Here is a 16,384-nt window from a genome sequence, read left to right on the forward strand (position 1 = left end):
CTCGCTCTCTCTCTCTCTCTCTCTCTCTGTGTGTGTGTGTGTGTGTGTGTGTGTGTGTGTGTGTGTGTGTGTGTTGGATTGGGTTTGTATTTTACTGAGAATTTTTGGATGTATGTTTGTAAGGGAAATTGGCTTATAATTATCTTTTTCTGTTGAGTCTTTATGTAGTTTGTGTATCAGGGTAACGGTGGCCTCATAAAATGGAGTATGCAATCTTCCTTTTGTTTCAATTTCATGGAATAATTTGAGGAAAAATTGTCTTATCTCTTCTTTAAATTCCAATAGAATTCTGCTCTGAAACCACCTGGTCCTGTTTTATTTAGACAAATAGGGAGATATGCTGTGGAATGTTCATTTACACTGTGTGAAGTTTTGACACTAAAATTGGTTTAATTGATTTCATAAAAGGTTGGCTGATAGCCAGGCAGGAACTGTAAGTGGGAGAAGCAAACTAGGAGAATGATGGGATGAAAGATGAAGTCAGGAGAGATGCCAATCAGCCAGCTGGGGAAGCAGGATGTGTAGAAAAGGAGGTAACAAGCCATGAGCCACATGGCCAAGCATAGATAAGAAATATGGGTTAATTTAAATTTACGAGTTAGGTGGTAACAACTCTGAACTATCATGCAGCATTAATAATTTACATTAGGTCTTTCAGTCAGTTATTTGGGAAGCAGCTCCTGGCTATTTCTGAATAGGTGGTTGGGACAGAAAAACTCAGCCTACAGTTCTGGGTTTGTTTGTTGTTGTCACTGTTGTTTGTTTGTTTGGTTTTTATTTTCGTTTTGTTTTTAATTTATTTATTTAGTTTTGACTTGGCAGACTTTTAATGACTCCTTCTATTTCATTATGATTATTTAATTTATTTATCTTATCTTGATTTAACTTTGGTAAGTTGTACCTATTGAAAATTATCCTTTTCTTTTATACTTTCCAATTTTGTGGAGTGCAGGTTTTTAAGGCATGACATTATGATTCTAAAGATTTTTTCAGTGTCTTTTGTTATGTCCTTCTTTCATCTCTAATTTTGTTAATTTGGTTCTTCTCCCTCTGCATTTTAGTTAGTTTGGATAAGGGTTTGTCTACCTTATTGATCTTCTCTATTAGGCAACTCTTTGTGTCATTGATTCTTTGTATTGTTTTCTTTGTTCTTATTGTTATTGATATCATCCCTCAATTTCATTATTATAATCCTGTTGGGTGTACTTATTTCTTTTTGTTCAAGAGTTTGTGGGTGTACTGTTAAGTTGCTAGGATGAGATATCTTCTGTGGTAACATAATAGCATATTATAATGACATAGTAAGAAACTATGATGACATAGTCTCAGAAGTCCAAGATGTGTATTACTGGCTGCCATGAAAGAGAGCAGGTTCCAAGTTGTAACATCACATCCAGTACTGCCTATTTCTTAGTTATATCCTTCCATTCTCTAGTGCCTATGAACACTGCAGTAACCACATGAAAATGAGCTTGTCAGAACATTTGAAAAAGGGAGTTGTTCTGAATAAGTCAAAGTGCTTGCTTCTGGTACTTACTGTGAAGAAAATTAGATTTGGCTTATAATAGTCTCGACACTGTCTGTTTTGTCAGTACTGCTCTCCAAAAACATGGAAAGAATAAAAAAGAACTGAATAATTTTTAGATAGGTACAACTTATCAAAATTAAACCAAGATCTGATAAACAAATTAAATAGACATGAAACCCATAGTGAAATAGAAGCAGTACTCTTTTCAGTACTCTTCCTGTCTCAGTTGGGGTTTATATTGCTGTGATAAATATGAAAACTAAAAGCAACTTGGGAGTGAAAAGGTTTATTGCAGCTTACACCTTTGTTGTATTTCATCCAGGAAAGTCAGGACAGGGACCCAAGGCAGGAATATGGAAGGCAGAACTGATTTGCAGGTCATGGAGTAGTATCATGGAGTAGTGGTTCTTACTCTCTTGCTCATCCTCCTTTCCAATGGTACCCAGGGGCACTAGCTCAGGAGTGGGTATGATCACAGTGATCTGGGCTCTATCACATCAATAATCAAGAAAATTAACCACAGATTTGTCCACAGGCCAATCTGGTAGGGATATTTTATCAGTTGTGTTTCCTTATATCAAAATGACTCTAGCATGTGTTGAGTTGAAATAAAACTAGCCAGCACAGCCTTCTTAATAAGTCTCTCCTAGTTTAAAACTGAACACAGGAAGATGCTTACAAGACCAAATCTTAGACCCAGCTTTACCACTACACGAGGTATGAGATTCCATCCCCTAGAGTTTGTGAGATCTGCATTCACTGTCTTAAAAGAAACCATCATAGACTTTGAAAAAATTCTATTCTGTAGCCAGAAAAGTGTTTCCTTGGTTGACTCATTGAGGGACGTAATCTACTTCTGTGCAGCACATCTATTTTCAATATTGTGTGTTTCTAAGCATGCAGAATTTGGTATGTGTGTACCCAGTACTATCAGTAACAAGGCCTGACATTAGGACTTGATAAGGAAAACATTCCCAAGCTTAAAATGGAATCTTCTGGTTGCACTTATTAGATCTTACTAAGAGGTTAATCTTAGATCCAGCCTCACCAGTCTCTCTAAGAATGCATTTCTGAGTGCCTGCGAACACTGGCATTACTAGAAGAAAAGAAAGGCTAATATAGAGTTTGAAAAAGCAAAGTGTTCTGAAGCCAGTTAATAGGTTTCCTACTCTTATCACTGAGAAAGGGAGTTTATCCTGCATCATACATGTATCCTTAATACCATCTGTTCTTTGGGTAGTCTTTCATCAGTAAAATTTGCTTATTGTTTACTATGGTACTTGCCTGTTCTAAAACCCAACAAAGATTCTCAGAAGCCTAGGCTGGCATCTTAATTATGATTTATTTTGTTGTGATAAAACAATAAAACCAAAAGCAGATTGGGGGAGAAAAGGTTTATTTCATCTTGCATCTTATAGTTCATCATTTAGGGAAGTCAGGGCATGAACCTGGAGGCAGGAGTTAGTGCAGAGGCTATGGGAGAATGTTTCCTACTGACTTTGCTCCTCATGACCTCTAACCCTGGTTTCTTATTGTACCTGAACCACCAACCTAGGGAGTTCACCATCCACAGTGAACTGCGCCTTCCCCATATCAATCATCAACCAAGAAAATGCACCACAGCCTTGAATTTTTTTATTCTGAAATTTTTTCATAAAAATATTTTTATTCTTTAATTACTACTCATATTTACATACCAATCCCACATTCTCTAACCCTTCCATCCTCCCATGTTACGCACCAACCCTTCCAGCCCCCCCCCCATTCCTCCCCAGGCATAGTGAGGCCTACCACCAGGGACCTTCAAAGTCTGTCAAATAATTTGGGGGATGGCCTAGTCCCTCCTTGCTGTATCTAGGTACACTAGTATCCCTCCATAGGGAATGGACTCTAAAAGTCCATTGTGCTCTAGGGACAAAGACTGGCTCCACCGTTAAAGAGCCCGTAGACTCTTTTGGCCTCCTACCTGGCACCCCCATTCAGAGGGCTTGGTTTGGTCCAATGCTGTTTCCCCAGCTTTATGACTAGGGTTTCCATGCTATCAGTAGGTCAGGTCCACTGTTTCTGCAGGTCTCTCCAGCTGCATGGCTGTGAATTTTATCAATTAAAGTACCCCCCTTTCAAATGACTCTAGATTGTGTCAAATTGACATAAAACTAGCCAGCACATTTTTCTCCTTGTCAGCCTCACATGCAGAAACATCAATTCAACTTGAACCTTTCCTCTCTCCTTGTCCCAAAGTGCCTTTGGTCATGGTATCTTCTTATAGCAAAAGGAATCCTAACCCAGACATATGGGTGCTCATGTTGTACTCAGAAAGAGAAGGCACTAGGAGATAACTCTTTTTAAAAATAATTTATTTTCATTTTATGTGCATTGGTGTTTTACCATGGGAGTCAGGTACCCTGGCACTGGAGTTACAGACAGTTGTTATATTGAGTGTCATCGATGTCGGAGTGATTGTTTTTTGTTCACTAAGCCTGCTTATGCTGATCAGGGTATTTAAAGAATCAGAAGATCTGAGCTAGTGAATGTGTTTTCTTTCTTTTTTTTTTAAATTCTTTGGGAGGTTTGTTTTTGCTGTTTTTTTTTTTAACATGGAATGATATTCATGGAGCAATATTCATGGATGTGACATCAGGAAGTCTATGAGCTTACAATACACAAGTTGGTTTTTATTAGTAAAGTCACTGTTAGTTTAATTGATTTTAAAAAAGAAATACCTTTATTTGTTTGTTAGCAGTTTTAATCTTACCACCTTGAGTAGTTTACCACATCTGTGACTTATAAATGTGAGTGAGTACAAAAGTGATTGGTGGTTCCCATGCTGAAACGTAGAGAACAGGAAGCTTGCACTTTTCTTTTTTTATTGTAGCAGAAGGAATGTGAATTTTAGAGTCGGCAATAACTTTGATCCAATCCTGGCTTATGTGGTATGTGTACACAATGCACTTTTATCTGTCCATAAAGGAATATGAAATTTGCAGGAAAATATCTGGAAATGGAAACTTTATTAGGTGTGATAACCTTGACTCAGAAAGACAAACATCAAATGTTCACTCTCATATGCATATCTGAATTACATTTTATAGACATGTATTAACATGAATGTGAGGATGTATAGAAGCCAGGAAACTAGAATGGGCCAATGAGAGAGAAAGAAAGCTTTAAGGCAGAGGGCTAGGGAGGGTGATATAACACTTGTGATAAGAAGGTGGGAGGGGCGGGCATTGGTGGAGCATGCCTTTAATCCCAGCACTCAGGAGGCAGAGGCAGAGGCAGGCGGATCTCTGTGAGTTCCAGACCAGCCTGGTCTACCAGAGCTAGTTCCAGGACAGTCTCCAAAGCCACAGAGAAACCTTGTCTCGAAAAACAAAAAAAAAAAAAAAAAAGAAGAGAAGGTAGGAGTGGAGATAGGAGAGTCGGCAGAGGAGAGGTGAGGTGGTTAGATCAGCCAAAACTGAGTGAGGATTTATGAAAATGCAACAAGGAAAACTTCTAGTTTGTAATATAATAATATAATAAAGTAAATATAATAAAGTAAATGAGTATGAGAAAAGTTAGGAATCTAATTTTAAATGTTGATGAACGTTTATCGAAGTTTCCATTATTTCCTGCTCACTCTCCCTTCTATCCAGTGTTTGTTCCAGATTCACAGAGCCTCTTTGTAATAGATCTTTGAAGGAGATTTTTGTAAAGCTGTTGCTTACAATGTTATGAGCCATATTTATGACAGGAAAGACAGAACCCTCATGGATCCTGCTCTTAACACCACAATAAAAGTAAAGCCTTTCAATCAAAGGGTCACCACTAACTCCTCTTCAAAGGTGTCGCTAGAATAAACTTGGATGCATTCTATCACCAAATTCCAAAAGAAACAAATACACTTTGGTCTGTGCTGTCTGCTTGCTGTGTCATTCTCGTTCTTTATAAATGCTATTGATTCAGGCTTACTTTCCCACAGTTCAGTTTCCCTCATTCTTTGAGTTGATGGAAAATCCATAATCCCATTTGAAATATTCTCTGGATCATGAAAAAAACCATCTAATTTATATCAATTTAGCAGCTTAACAACAGTGCAGAGAAAGCTTTCCTATACCAAGATACCAACTCTGGTTCAGGCAGAAGTTATCCTATCACCTGCTCCCTTCTTCTTGTGAGTCTAATTCTCCTTGACAAAAATCCTCACAGATGAGTTAGGCAATAACTGATATTCAAAGTGTAAAATGACAAAAAAAAGCTAAAGGAAGATGAGGCCTAAGTGTTTAATCTAATATATTAAATCATCTTTCTAATAGTGAAATCTCTCTTAATTTGATAATCACAATTAATTCATGCATAGTCCTGTTTATGAATTTTTGAGCCCCACTGTTACAATGAGAATATTTTTCTACAGAAAAATCCTTGCTTACTCTACGCATGGTTTCTGGAGTTGTGGCCCTGATCATCCTGGTAAATCAAGTTTAGCCATCCATTCTCAGTATTCAAACTAAACAAACAAATCCCAGTGAACATCAGAATAAGGAGATTTATTAAGTTTGGTCACGCTGGGAAGACAAAGAGGTTCAGTGACACCAAAGTTTATCTTCCTGGTCCTATAATGGGGTTTATTTATTTTTTATACCTTTTTTTCTAATTAGTTCAAATTAGGAACAAGCTTGCTTCACATGTCAATCCCTTCTCTCCCCCCCTGCCCCCAGCCTCCCACCAGTCCCCCACTCCATGCCCCCTCTGCTCCCCAGGCAGGGGAGGGCCCTCCATGGGGCTTCCCCAAAGCCATGGGGCTACCACATCATTTTGGGCCGGGCCTCGGCCCTCCCCCATGTGTCCAGGCCGAGGGAGCATCCCTTCACGTGGGATGGGCTCTCAAAGTCCCTTCTTACACCAGGGAAAAATACTGAACCACTGCCACGGGCCCCTTAGAGTGCGGAGGCCTCCTCATTGACATGCAGTAAAGAGGTCTGGATCAGTCCCATACTGGCCTCCCAGACATCAGTCTGGGGTCCATGTTCTCCCCCTTGTTCAGGCCAGCTGTTTCTGTGAGTTTCACAAGCCTGGTCCTGACCACTTTGATTGTCATTCCTCCCTCTCTGCAACTGGGTTCCAGAGGTCAGTTCAGTGTATAGCTGTGGGTGTCTGCCTCTGTTTCCATAAGCCACTGGATGAGGGCTCTAGGATGGCATATAAAGTAGTCATCAGTCTCATTATAGCAGAAGGGCATTTAGGGTAGCCTCTCCACCATTGCCTGGATTGTCAATTGGTGTCATCTTTGTAGATCTCCGGAAATCTCCCTAGTGCCAGTTCTCTCCTCAGACCTATAATCGCTCCCTCTGTTATGATATCTCTCGTCCTGCTCTCCTCTATTCTTCCCCGACTCAACCTTTCTGCTTCTCCATTTCCTTGTCTCTCCTCCTTTTCTCCTCCTCTCATTCTGTCAGCTCCCTCTCCCCTACCTTCATGCTCCCAATTAGTTAAGGAGACACTGCCCCTTCCTATTCTCCGGGGTCCATGCATTTTTCTTTTAGAACTCTTCTAGTTCCCTAGTTCCTTTTGGTGATGAGGACTGTAGGCTGGTAATCCTTTATGTATAAAATTCATATATGAGTGAGTACATGCCATATTTGTGTTTTTGTGACTGGGTTACCTCACCCAGGATGGTTTCCTCTAGTTTCATCAATTTGCCTGAGAATTTCAAGATTCTATTGTTTTTTTCTGCTGAGTATAAATATTCTCCATTGTATAAATATACCACATTTTCTCTATCCATTCTTCATTTGAGGGGTATCTAGGTTACTTCCAGTTTCTGTCTATTACAAACGACGCTGCTATGAACATGGTTGAACATATGTCCTTGTTGTATTTGGGTATATGCCCAAGAGAGGAACTGCTGGATCTTGAGATGGACTGATTCCCATGTTCCTGAGAAACTGCCATACTTATTTCCAAAGCAGTTGTACAAGTTTGCACTCCCACCAGCAATGGAGGAGTGTTCCTTTTTCTCCACATTCTCTCCAGCATAGACTGTCATTGGTGTTTGATTTTAGCCATTCTGGCCAGTGTAAGATGGTATCTCAGAGTGGTTTTGAGTTGCATTTTTCTGATGGCTAAGGATTTTGAGCACTTTCTTAAGTGTGTTTCAGCCATTTTAGATTTCTCTGTTGAAAATTCTCTATTTAGCTCTACACCGCACTTTTTTATTTCATTGATTGGTTTTTTGGTGGCTAGCTTCTTGAGTTCATTGTATATTTTGGAAATCAGCCCTCCTTCAGATGCGGAGTTGGTGAAGATCTTTTCCCATTCTGTGGGCTGCTGTTTTGTGTTACTGACTGTGTACTTTACTTTACAGAAGCTTCTCAGTTTCAGGGGGGGCCCATTTATTAATTGTAGATCTCAATGTCTGTGCTACTGGTGTTATGTTCAGGAAGCAGTCTTCTGTACCAATTCATTCAAGGTTATCTCCCACTTTCTTTTCTAGAAGGTTCAGTGTGGCTGGATTTATGTTGAGGTCTTTGATCCATTTGGATTTAAGTTTTGTGCATGGTGATAGATATGGATCTATCTGCAATTGTCTGCATGTCCGAATCCAGTTGTTTCAGCACCATTTGTTGTAGATGCTTTTTTCCATTGTATTGATTTAGTTTCTTTGACAAAAATCAGGTGTTCATAGGTGTTTGGGTTAATATCAGGGTTTTCAATTCAATTCCATTGGTCTATCTGTCTGTTTTTGTGCCAATACCAAGGTATTTTCAGGAGTATGGCTCTATAATAGACCTTAGAGTCAGGGATGGTGACGCCTCCAGAAGTTCTTTTATTATACAGGGTTGTTTTGGCTATCCTGGGTTTTTTTCCCATATAAAGATGAGTATTGTTCTTTCCAGGTCTGTGAAGAACTGTGTTGGGATTTTTATGGGGATTTCGTTGAATGTGCAGATTGCTTTTGGAAAGATTGCCATTTTTACTATGTTGACCCTACCTATCTAAGAGCATTGGGGATCTTTCCATTTTCTTGTATCTACTTTAATTTCTTTCTTTAAAGACTCAAAGTTCTTACTGTACAGGTTTTCACTCTTTTGATTAGCATTACCCCAAGATATTTTGTGTTGTTTGTGGCTATTGTGAAGGGGGATGTTTCTCTGATTTCTCTCTCATTGCATTTATCATCTGTATAAAGTAGGGCTACTGATTTTTTGAGTTAATTTTGTATCCTGCTACTTTGCTGAAGGTGTTTATCAGCTGTAGGAGTTCCCTGGTAGAGTTTTTTGGGTCACTTACGTAAACAATCATATCACCTGCAAATAGTGAAATTTGACTTCTTCCTTTCCTTTTTTGTCTTATTGTTGTATCTAGAACTTCAAGTACAATATAGAAGAGATATGCAGAGAGTGGACTGCTTTGTCTTGTTCCTGATTTTGACATGGGGTTTAAATAGAGGGCCAGAGTTATACATAGTTAAGTAGCTCTGATCAAGTTATACCATTTCCAATGAAGTCACAGGTTCTTGCATCCAGATCCAAGGAGTTGGATGGAGACAAATGGATATTAATTTAAAAGAGGGGCAGAGTAGAGACAGATACATTTGCAAGGAAGGAAGCAGCTGTATATAAGATAAAGCTTGGCAACCCAAACAGACCCCATGTACAAACAATTAAGTGGCATTTATGTCACATTGTATGGAATTTTAAGGTTGTTTGGATTGCATGGACTTTGGGGTTCATCTGCATAGCATGGGATTTCTTAGATTTGCTCTTTCTACTATACATAGTTCCACATACAATCTCATGTGTGTGCTTTAGTATTATAATAAGCCATAGGTTACCTGCAGAGATTTCATAAAACTGTGCTATACCAGTGGGATTTAGCTAGCCTTATCCAGAGATTCCCGGCTTTTCTCTTCTCTGACTGGTTTCTTTCCGATATTAACCTCTCTGTGACCATGGACCTCCCAGACCATCCCAGCCTCCCATCAACTCTACCACCTCACTAACTTTAGGTGGCTACTAGATTACTCCTCAGTGTGAAGCTAATTTGCCTTGCCCATAAATGAAGGAAGCCAATACTAAAAGTAAATGACATAAATGTTAAACAATACCAGAAAGATTCCTTAGTGGAATTTAGTTCTTTGTGTAGGGTTAAGACTTCCTAGGCTTTTCCCCTTTCAATGAACATTATTGTGCCTATTGTTACTGTTCTTGTTCTTGCTCTGTTTTTGTTTAACCAGTCATGATGGTGAGACTTTATGGAATTAGCATCTGATATTACTAGGAGACACAAACCTGCATAAAACTCCCTAATCCTTCTGCTCTTGCAATCTTACTGTTCTCACTTCTGCAATAATTCCAGAACATAAGGTTTGGGAATTGTATTGTAGATGGATCCAGTGGGACCTGGATCCATCATTATGTGTTTTGATTGCTTATAGTTTTTTTTTGGTAATGTTCTCTGTCTTGTGAAAATAATGTAATTGTATTATAATCTCAAAAAAAGAAAAGGAGGAATTTTTAAAAGGAGTACCAGAAAGAAATATTTGAAGACAAGAATGTTGTTGAAGTCATGATAAGAGGTAAATTTAGAACAGTGCCTTTCAGCAGATGTTTACTAAAGATAAGTACACATCTCGTTGAATAGCCTGCTTTTTAAATTAATCCACTATTTTATAAATGGAAAGAGAGAGAGTGTGCATATTCTTAGCCTTATTTGAGACCTTCCTTCTTATCATCAATACTCTATGTTCTACGCTGGGTATAGGATCTGATTTTAATTCTACAAAGTTGTACCACAAGGCATATTTGAGATACAATGAGTGAAATGTACATATGGACATGCCCAGCCTCATGCATTGTGACAAAGGACACTGAACTTACAGAAAAGAGCTCTAACCTGTGTACAATGCTGGAGTCTAAGCTATTTTAGAAACTTCTGGCTTTGCAGCACATACAGATTGGCTCAAACCCTGTATTATTTCAACCTGCTATAGCTTTACAGACAAGTCAGGGCTATAAACTAAAGATAATTTAGAAGTGATGTGCCACCATGACATACCTGTAGAAAGAAAGAAATGTTATAATGGACTATGAATCAGAAAGCACATTTTTCCTGCTTTCTAATTCACACTATCTGAACGGCAGCTAAAAATTTTGCCTGTTGTTGATTTTCCCTATGTGCATGTGGTTTACATGTGTGCATATGGATGATTTGTGTGCATGTTCAATGCATGAATGCTTGCGTGTGTGTGTGTGTGTGTGTGTGTGTGTGTGTGTGTGTGTGTGTGTGTGTGTGTGTGTGTGCCTGAGTGTATGCATCTGTGCATTTGTATATACATGCATGGGAAGGTCTATCACTGATGTCAGAAATCATCCTCAATCAATATTTCATCTTAATTATTAAGGCTGGGGCTCTCAACAAACCTAAAGATCACCAAGATGGTTAGCTTTCTTATCCAGCTTGAAATTACAGGTAGACTGCCATATACAGCCAACATTTACATGGGTTCCTGGGGCTTTGAACTCTGATCCTTTTGCTTACACAGCAACAACTTTAGTCTTTGAGTCATTAAGCCAGCCCCATCTACGTATTTTTGATTCCCCTATAAGAGATGGCAACCTCTAGACTAGCTATTATAGAAAGAGACCAAGATTCTTTGGCTCTACCAACTCATGTTTCAGTGATTACTTTGCTGGTGCTGGTCTGTTTTGCTCCAGATGTTAATACAGAGGAAATGTTGCTTGAATGATTAATGTGGGGCTAGAAACCTGGGCATGTGTGCTGAGTGATCAGTGGTAAAGGTGAATGACCATATGTGCTGGCTGATCAGAGGTGAATGGCTTCTTTGCACTCATACCACAGCTCACACATTTATCTGCTGTGAAGAGAAATTGCTCGTTGACAGGTTGCTTTGGTGAATAGAACATGTAGAGATAAAAGATGTTGACATAGGCAGGCATATTTCTCATCTCTTTGTCAGCTACAATGGTGGATCCACAGTTTCAAGCTTGAAATCATCTCTTGCTTTGGCAGAATATGTGCTAAAATTGGAAAGATGCAGACAATATTAGCATGGACCCAGTGTAAGGATGACATGCAAACCCATTAAAAATTATCTTATCATTATAGTAAGGAAAGTGGCAGAGTTGGAAAAGCTGTTGCCACATAAGCATGGTGACCTGGATTTGTTCTCCAGAACTCAAATAAAGCTAGACACAGGGCCATAGAGATCTCTCAGTGGTTAAGCATAATGGCTGCTCTTCCAGAGTATTCAGGTTTGATTCCCATCATTCATATGGTGGCTAATAGCAATCTGTAACTCCAGTTTCAAAGAATCTTCTGGTCAATGTATGTACATTGTGCACAGAAGCACATCCAGGCAAACACTCATATGTATAAACAAAAATATAAATACTTTTTAAAAAGCTAGGGAAGAGGGAGCTCATGGACACCAGACAGACAGTAGGGAAACCAGCATAGGACCAAACCAGGCTCCATGCACTTGGGTGTCAGTTAGGAGACCTGGGCAGTCTATGGGGCCTCTGGTAGTGGAACAGTATTTATCCCTAGTGTACTTTGGGAGCCCATTCCCCATCGAGGGATACTCTCTTAGCCTAGATACATGATGTGAGAGACTTTGATGATCCCCTGTGGAAGGCCTCAGCCTCCCTGGAGAGCAGAAGGGGAATGGGAAGGGGGGATCGGTGGGGGGCATGTGATGATGGGAGCCAGAGGGAACTGGATTTGATATGTAAAAGTAAGATTGTTTCTAATTTAAATAAATGAAAAAGAACAACAACAACAGCAAAAAGCTAAAGAAGGTAGTTTTTTCCTGAAATCCCAGTGCTGAGGATTCTGAGACAGGAGGATCCACAGGGGCTAGTTGGCCAGCCAGGGTAGTTGAATCAGTGAGCCCCAGTTCAGACACAGTATCTCAAAACACAAAGTAGGCAGAGACGATTTTTTCAAGTTGAATAGCAACATACACACACATGCAAGTTCATGTTCAACTGCATACACACATGCAGACTGTCTTCATGCTTGCATGGCAACTGCTTTATGAACTGAATCATTTAAGGAGAACACCAAAATAGCGTGAAGAAGAGATTTAACAATAGCCCAGAAGTTCAGAGAACTTGATGTTTTTTATTTTTTTCAGGGAATCTGTGATCAGTTCAGAGAAGCCATGTTGGGTGGCTTACAACCACTTGTAACTACAGCTTCAGGAGATCCCACAACTTTTATATCCTCTGGGATCATCTGAACTAATGTACACATACTCCTACAGATATACCTTTTATGATAAATCTTTCCACCAAAGCCGCCCAGCCCCTCTGTCACGTGTGTACTTTACACCAGCTGCCCGCCCAAGTTAGGGCCCAAATGAATACACAGAAACTCACATTAGGTACAAATGCTGCTTGGCCAATGACTAGGATTCTCATCTGTTAGCTCATTCTTAATTATCATAAATCTATATATTTTATAACACTTATCGGACACCTTCCATTGGTGTCCCTCCTTGTTGGTGGATCACATTGTGCCGCTGGAGGAAGAACGGAGAGGAAAAGGACACTTCCTGTTTCTCCTTGCTTAAATATGAGTCTCTGTGCTATGTCACTTCCTGCCTGGATCACCACTTCTTTACTACATTTCCCAGAATCCCCTTTGACTCCTAGTCCTGTCTAACTTGCTGTCTTATTAGCCAAACAGTACTTTATTCAATAATCAATAAGATGAACATACACAGTACATTCCCCACCTGCATATATATAATTAAAAATGAAATTAAAAGAAATTATTGAAGGTTACTAATCAGCAACCAACTGTTTCATAAAGCATCACTATGCAATGGCAAGAAGACATTGACCCAATTTGGTTTTACTAGCAAACACTTTTGCAAAAAAATTGTGTTTTTCCCTTTTAGAAAGATTGTTCAATGAATATCATCGGAGTATTGTGTGTAAGCATAATGCTATCTAGTTAGATGAGCTTGAGAAAGTCATTAGTTCTTGTATCTGGGAAAAGTAGGTATGCTTAAAATATTGATACAATTAACCTTAAGCAATGAAGATTGTCTAAGAACCTGGGAGTAAAATATATTTCAGTGTAGTGTCACTATCAGCAGCAAGGACGGGCTGTACCCAAAGGAAATTTCCACCACTGTTGAGGATACCCTAATTCAAAAAATAAACAAATAAGTTTAAAACCATGTACATGCATGACCCACAGAAAAAGTGAATTTAATTTGCATGACACATAGGCTAGGCATGTGAGATAGAGCTGATGGGGCTGAAGGACATATAGAAACTGAAAGATGAAAGTTCTTGAGTGTCAGAGAGAAGCAGGAATGATATGGGGAACAGAGAATAAGGTAAGAGAGTTAGTAAAACTTACAAAACAGACAAGTTTAAGGAGGCTCTGCCTGGGGCACATTTCAGCCAAAAATTGGGACCAGGGGATTAGTCTGCTTCAAAAGCCATTAAGAAAATATAGATAGCACCTGAGGAACTAGAGCCTATGTTGACCTCAGGTTCCAAAGTGTAATTCACACACTTGCATGCACACACACATACACATACAGACACTCACACACACACACACACACACACACACACACACACACACACAGAGAGAGAGAGAGAGAGAGAGAGAGAGAGAGAGAGAGAGAGAGAGAAGAAGAAGAGAGAGAGCACTCAGGACAGGCAGAATGGATAATAGGAAGATGTGTTTACTGGTTAAAAAGGCACAAAAACTCAATAAACACCTTAACTGGCATATTTCATGTCTTATATTTTCCCTAAAAAGCCAATCTTTAGTGTGCATTAGGATCAATACTTTTCTGAAAACAATGATTAATTACGCTCTTCTTTTTATTTCAGATTTTTCATTATTCATTTACTGCTTCATATTTGATTTACAACATTCACACTGGGTAAGTTCTTTGCTTTTCTGCACTTTATGAGTCACTGTCAGGCTAAGTTGTCACAGATGTCAGTTTGTTCACATGAAAATATTTACATCTTTTCAAGGGAAGTGTGGGAGCTGAATCCTCCAGAAGTCGAGGACTCGGTGTTGCAGTATGCGGCCTGGGGTGTGCAAGGACAGCAGCTGGTAAGCATGCTCTGCCCAGCCCCTGTCCAGTGAGGCTAAATGAAAGGTCTTTGTAGAACTCATATCCCTGTGCAGTTTTACTGCAACCCTTGTCATTTCTCTAAGATCCTCTGCATTGGTTATCTTAAATAAATATTTCTTTATTTAAAACATTTTTCTTAAGTGCTTTCCTAAGAGTGTGTCAAATGAAGAGTGGGAGGCAGCTCAGTGGGTAAAGCCAAGAAGCATGAGATCCTCAGTATTAACTCCACTACCTATTAAAAAGCTAGGTGTGATGGTGTGTGCTTGGAACCCCAGCCCTGGAGAGAGACACACAGCTGGATCCCTGAAGCTTCTTGGCCAGCCAGGATAGCCCATTCAGTCAGTTCCACCACTTATAAAATATGTTTTCTCAAAAAAGGGTGACTGGAAGTGACATCCAAGTTTGACCCCTGGCTTACCATACACATACACACATACACACACACTGGTATATCCTCTGCTACCTGTGCATATGTGTGAACACACACACACACACACCACCCCATCACCCCACACACATGAAAGAATCTATCAAATGGCACTAGTAGTACTTGCTATTTGACCAATTTAAAAAGTGTTTAGCTAGCAGGTACTAGATGGTCAAACCCATAATTAATAATGAAAACAGAAGAAAAATCTAGGATATTAAGTCTTACTTCCACACAATTCCTACTTCCAAGTGTTGCCAGCTCTTTTGCGAAATTAATTATGAAATTCTTTATTACTGAAATAATGGAGGCAGAAATATTTGACAATCACCTGTGTATTCATATACTTACTTTGCTGTTGTATTTCTTTTGTTTGTTTAGTTTTGGACATAAGGTCTCTTTTAGTCTAGTCTGGTCTTAAACTACCTGTGTACACAAGGGTGACCTTGATGACCCTCTTGCCATCCTCTCCTAAATGCTGGGATTGCAGTCATAAACACATAAACACATAAACACATGGTTTATGAGGTGCTGGGAATCAAATTCGGGGCATATCCAGCAAGTGCTGTACCAACTGAGCCTCAACACCGTTCCTTAATACTACATTAATTTTAAAATTGTTTATGATTTGTGTGTGGGGGGTGCACATGCATGCCTGTGGCTGACTTGTGTAGAGGCCAGAAAACAGCCTGTGGGGCTTGGTTCTCTCCTTCCAACACGTGAGCCCCAGGAATCTTCCTCAGATCATTAGGCTTGGAGGCAAGCACCTTCCTGCAGCAAACTCCAGGCCCAATGATGTTCACATTCTATTTTTACTTTCTAAGACAAACATAGAAATCTCTAGAGTTCTCTAAATTCTATCTAATCCCTAACAGGTACACTTGATAATAATGTTTTAGTAAGATTTAGTTTCATTTTCCATTGTGATGTCTCCTTTCAGATGGATTAAGTTAATACTTACTTTTTAACTCATGGTGATACAGAATTGGTGTTAACACATATTATTTAGAAGCTTTTCTATACTTTGAATGTGAGATGACCTTCATGCTTCATAGTACACATTTTGATGAATGTGCTATAGGGATAATTGTGTAGATTCCCCAGTGGTGGATGTATTTCTCTACTGAGCCTGTTAGAACAATCTCAGTAATGATGCCCCAATTCATGCTTACTTGCTACTCATGTTGGGTGTGTGATATCTTTCTTTGGGGTACTGTCAATTTTACATGATACAACTGAAATATGCGCCAAGAGTAAGGGGATTTTAAGATGATTATTATATCTCTAAAATGTGAAATTTAATTCATGATGA

The 16,384-nt window shown here is 39.3% G+C and overlaps 1 protein-coding gene and 1 non-coding gene across 2 annotated transcripts in view; both read left to right on the forward strand.

Annotated features, from left to right (window-relative positions):
• Dpp10 (dipeptidyl peptidase like 10) overlaps positions 1 to 16,384 on the forward strand; it is a 512,276-nt gene that overhangs the window by 339,890 nt on the left and 156,002 nt on the right. Inside the window, exons 6-7 of the mRNA XM_035445836.1 lie at positions 14,392 to 14,444; positions 14,542 to 14,623. Coding sequence (XP_035301727.1) covers positions 14,392 to 14,444; positions 14,542 to 14,623 — 135 coding nt within the window. The remainder of the gene's footprint in view (positions 1 to 14,391; positions 14,445 to 14,541; positions 14,624 to 16,384) is intronic.
• On the forward strand, positions 11,531 to 11,634 carry LOC113835985. Its single transcript, XR_003485890.1, has one exon. It is a non-coding gene; the product is annotated as a U6 spliceosomal RNA (small nuclear RNA).

The sequence above is a fragment of the Cricetulus griseus genome, chromosome 5, assembly GCF_003668045.3.
Source record: "Cricetulus griseus strain 17A/GY chromosome 5, alternate assembly CriGri-PICRH-1.0, whole genome shotgun sequence".
NCBI lineage: Eukaryota > Metazoa > Chordata > Mammalia > Rodentia > Cricetidae > Cricetulus > Cricetulus griseus.